We start from the raw sequence: 5,056 nt of genomic DNA on the forward strand, positions 1-5,056 counted from the left end.
TTCTGTAGCTCCTAGAATTCAGGAAGGCAAAATTTTAATCAAATCTCAGAGTTCCAAATATAAAAGAGACATCTCCTATATCTCAGAAATTTACTATTCTTAACACTTCTAGAAATGGTCAACTCAAGAGGCAAATGGTCAACTCAATTTTTTTGTTATCAGATACAATTGCAGTGTTGTACAGTTAATGTTTTAAATATATTTACCTCGGACTTGTGAACAAGTTCTCTGTGATAAACAGAGGAATCTACTCCAGTACTAGATAAGACTTTCTGTAAAGAAATATACATTGATTTATTTATACATTAAATACAAACTCAATGTATTTATGTCTGAAAACGACTTTAGGAGGAAAGAGGAGGATGAAATGGCATGCAACTAAAAATACACATTACTTTAAACATATCAAGCTGGTGTGAAATAATCAGATTTTAGGAACACTGATTGCACTTTTACAGAGCATTGATCACTTGACAAAGTCCTTGATGACAGAAAATATAAAACTGAAAGAAAAAAACTAAGAGTCTCCGACCGAGGATGTGAGAGTTGGCAACCCTGACAGTGTGTGATAAATCTATAGTGTGTGTTAAACCTGACAGTGTGTGATAAATCTATAGTGTGTGTTAAACCTGACAGTGTGTGATAAATCTATAGTGTGTGTTAAACCTGACAGTGTGTGATAAATCTATAGTGTGTGTTAAATCTATAGTGTGTGTTAAACCTGACAGTGTGTGATAAATCTATAGTGTGTTAAATCTATTGTGTGTGTTAAATCTATAGTGTGATAAATCTATAGTGTGTTAAATCTATAGTGTGATAAATCTATAGTGTGTTAAATCTATAGTGTGTGTTAAACCTGACAGTGTGTGATAAATCTATAGTGTGATAAATCTATAGTGTGTTAAATCTATAGTGTGATAAATCTATAGTGTGTTAAATCTATAGTGTGATAAATCTATAGTGTATGTAACTCAGATATATTGTTATAACATCACATGAACATTTCAATTTTGAAACATAGCGATCCAAACAAAGTTAACAAGTATTTATGATGTACCGGGGATATTCAGTCAAATCTATTTTGAATTGTATCAAAACCATTTGTAACAATACAATTCAAAGGAAAAAATGTGATTTTTTTTATTACATAGGTTTATGGTGAAAATATTTTGGGTCTTTTTAAAGTTGTGTTGGTAATGATTAAAAGGTCAGGAATTAGCAAAGAGAGATAAAAAAAATGGATTATACCTGGAGTTGACTAATCTTTTCCTTGTACTCTTTGGCTTTGCTACGTGAGAAGACTGTTTCTTTTGCCTTTCCCGCCATCTCTGGGTGTTGACTCTTGGCCTGTTGCTGTAGCACAGCTAGGCTCCTGGTTATAGAAAACAGTAGATTTGTTAAGCCAGCTATCATTGTGAATGCTCTGTAGAATATCTGGAATTTAAGTTTTTAGAATATCTATTATGTCGAGATAAATGGTGCAACCACCTTGCCATTTTTGTAAAGCTGCCCTGCAGGTAGGGTGTGAGAATCGTACATGCTGCCCGTATTTTATGATCGTAAGAAAGCGCTTAAATTTTGGATTTAATTTTTTCTCTTCGTTCAAAACAACTTTCTTCTTCCTAAAATCTCCCATGATACTGCCTCATTTTTAGCCTTTAGTTGAGTGTTCACCCCTGTGAGGAAGGCTTTTGGACCAGTCTTTAAAAATGGTAATGTCTACCAGGGCACTCCTGCTTAGCGTTCAGCATTCTGTGAGTGGGACAACTGGTTTGCCCGTGGTCAGTATAATGTGATCGGGTGGGGTGTCCTGCTGTGTGTCTTAGGCAGTAATATAAGGAAGCACTATAAAGTCAGCATCAGTTCTTCGCTATCACAAGGAGATGAACACGACATACCCCAGCCTCCCAAAGCACACACACACTAATCACACAAACTGAACCAAACCATCTTTTGTAAAACTACTTGAATGTATATAACAGTCAAGGGGAGACAACTATAGTATGACAAAAGAAATCTTCTCTTGTGATGGAGAAATCTTGTCATTTTCTCATAAGCTGGTTAAACGAACATGGTAGCCAAAGGGAGGCTACTTAGATATGACAAAGCTGTCTACTTTAGTCCTCTATATTACAGAGAGTTACTGAATGATGTAAGATCAAAACAATGTCTCCTTAATGTGAACTTTACCTTTTGATAGTATTATATTTCTGGAGAGCATTCTTAGATTTGTCCCTGAGATCCTGCAGAGTTGTCTGTTCTTGGCGATAACTTTCCTCTGTTTTGTACAGTTCATCTTGCAGGGCTTGTAAAGCCAGCATATAACTGAAATAACACGTCACATTGAAAATAGTCTTCACTGTCTCTAAAAAACAGTTAAGTTCATGATTGTAGTTTTATGTGAAGTTTTCTAAACACAGAACTGGGATTAATTGAATACTACATGTATTAACCATTTTGAAAATCAGGGAATTTTGGGATGGAAGGCCGATGGTCAGAGCAGATACCAATGGTGTATCAATCATATTATTTTTTTAATATCAAGAAATTCTATTAAAGTGTATATCTTAAAAGCTCCTATTTATTTTAAATAGTATTACATATCACCTGATATAAAGAGGAGCTTATAAGACCTTACTCTCCGTATTTGGTTCAATATATAAGGTCTTACTTGGTATCAGATATATCCTTGATCTGTAGAAGTAAGGCAACATTAGCCAGAGTTCTCAGGCTCATTACCCCCGACTGTGACAACACGGAGGAGGTCAGGCCAACGCCTTTCAGGACATGCTCCAGTCTTCCGGCTGTGATACAAACAGGTTCAGAAAGTTATTAACAGTAATTACAATTATACCAATAGGGTAACAATAAAATAGTTTATATATATATATATATATGTTAATGAAAAAATTGTATTCCCATATAACCATGAGTTGTACTTGCTGCAGTATATGTGGAATTGGTACAAGGATGGAACATCAAAGGGTCTTAAAAATTGTTTACATAATTAGGCCTATATTTTTCAAAAATGTTTCTATATCAAAGGGGTAAAACACTTAAAAGTCAAAAGTGGGAGTGAGCTTCAATTCACTTTCAATCCAACTAAAATATCAAATGCACACAAAACTTCAGTAACATACTTTTTAGAATCCTTAAATATAAATGAAGTTTTTTATTATTTTGCTATGTGACAATTATTTAAGGATGAGATAATGGACCAAAAATAGTTGTGAACTTGTGACAGCCAACAATGCATTGACTGTGTAACTGAGGTAAGCTTTATAATTTAGAGTGGTTTTGCAATGTGCAATCTGATTGGTCTATAGCTCTGTAAACAATACTAACTATAATTGTCAACCAATCAGACTGATGGTTTTAAAACGGCTCTAAGATAGATAGCCTGCTTCCGTTCCACAGTCGATGCATCGTCTGATCTTTGAGTGTTACACCTTCTTGTGATATAGTAAGAGTAGAACTAATATTTTTTTCTACGAATACTAACCAGATACAGACCTTAATGGTCCAGGCTACAGCTGTGTTTAATTTTTAGCATTATGATATACTAGGCCATATAAACCACCAACCTTCAGCCTTATGATATAGACTATATAAACCACCAACCTTCAGATTATGATATAGACTATATTAACCAACCTTCAGCATTATGATATAGACTATATAAAACATCAACTTTCAGATTATGAAATAGACTATATAAACTATATAAACCAACCTTCAGCATAATGATATAGACTATATTTACAAACCTTCAGCATTATATTCCTGTGTTTTCTGCCGTAGGTCTGCGATCACAAGCTGTGTATCCTCATCTATAGACCTATTTTTCTGCATCAGATCATGGAGCACTCGTATTGTAGTTTTGTTCAGCTCATATGAAGGTACTGGCTCTCCTGCAAATACATTCTCCAACCAAACTCTGATCTATAACAAAAACATACAAACTAATGTAATTTACGGCCTGTTACAACTCATGATTCTAGTACCAGAATGCATTTCAAGTGAATAGGTAAATAAGTGTATTTAACCTGTTAACAGGTAGACACAGTGTATTTAACCTGTTAACAGCTTAAACCAGCAGGTGCTACATACAGGGATAGGAAACTGTCTCTATTTGTTAGTTACGACGTAGCAAGATGACATCCAGGCAGTTATAATCAACTTTTCTACCTTTTTGTAAACCAATTTTCTCCAAAAATTCTTGTCCAATCATTTCAACATTTTAATCTGTAAAAGGCTGAATACATTCCATCGGTACTGATGCAGTTTTTGCAACAAATGGTTTTTAGCAAATTGCTCAAATTTTGCATAAATAATTACCGATTTTATGTAATGGGTCGAGTTCTGATGTCAAATCAACTTTAAGGTGTTTCCGTACAATTGTGCCGAGTAAGATTTGAGAAAGAACCAAACGGTTTGTAATCAAAGATGAAACCCTTCACAAATGTTCTGATGTGATTTATCTATTTAAGGGATAATCAAAGAAATATTTAAACAAGAGATCCCAGAGGGATCTTGGCGCCCACCATTGAATGATCTTTATAGGTTCCATGTCAGATTGATCTTTTCTCTACTTTTCCCTTCTTCTAAGTCTTACTAATCTGTGTAAATTCAGAAACAGCCCTCTAGATCTAGTACTTTTCAAACAAGGGGAACCTATATATAAAATTTAAGATTTAGCGATAATGGCTGTCTGTCGGCCATGTTGTTTTCCGATTGGTCCCAAAATGCAATACCAGGGACCAAGGGGAACCTACATATGAAATTTGAGAAAGATCCCTTCAGTACCTTCTGTACAATAGCGATAACAAACTTCAATTTTCAAAATACAAGATGGCTGCATGTCAGCAAGGTTGTTTTCTGACTGGTCTCAAAATCCAATATGTATAACTAGACACAGAGGGCAACCTACAAATGAAATTCAGAAAGATCCTTTCAGCAATTTCTGATAAATAGCGATAACAATCTTCAATTGTCAAAATCCAAGATGGCTGCCTGTCGGCCATGTTGTTTTTCGATTGGTCTCAAATTGCAATAT

The 5,056-nt window shown here is 34.7% G+C and overlaps 1 protein-coding gene across 1 annotated transcript; it reads right to left on the minus strand.

The window, feature by feature from the left end:
• Positions 1–206: 206 nt before the first annotated feature.
• LOC117318853 (HAUS augmin-like complex subunit 1) lies at positions 207–4,231 on the minus strand (the record flags this gene model as incomplete). The annotated part of the gene is made up of 6 exons (XM_033873782.1): positions 4,189–4,231; positions 3,768–3,911; positions 2,672–2,804; positions 2,191–2,325; positions 1,249–1,372; positions 207–272 (listed from the first exon to the last, which is right to left on the minus strand). Coding segments are annotated over exons 1-6 (645 nt in total), but the record flags the coding sequence as incomplete, so codon positions are not given.
• Positions 4,232–5,056: the final 825 nt, after the last annotated feature.

Source organism: Pecten maximus, unplaced genomic scaffold, assembly GCF_902652985.1.
Source record: "Pecten maximus unplaced genomic scaffold, xPecMax1.1, whole genome shotgun sequence".
NCBI lineage: Eukaryota > Metazoa > Mollusca > Bivalvia > Pectinida > Pectinidae > Pecten > Pecten maximus.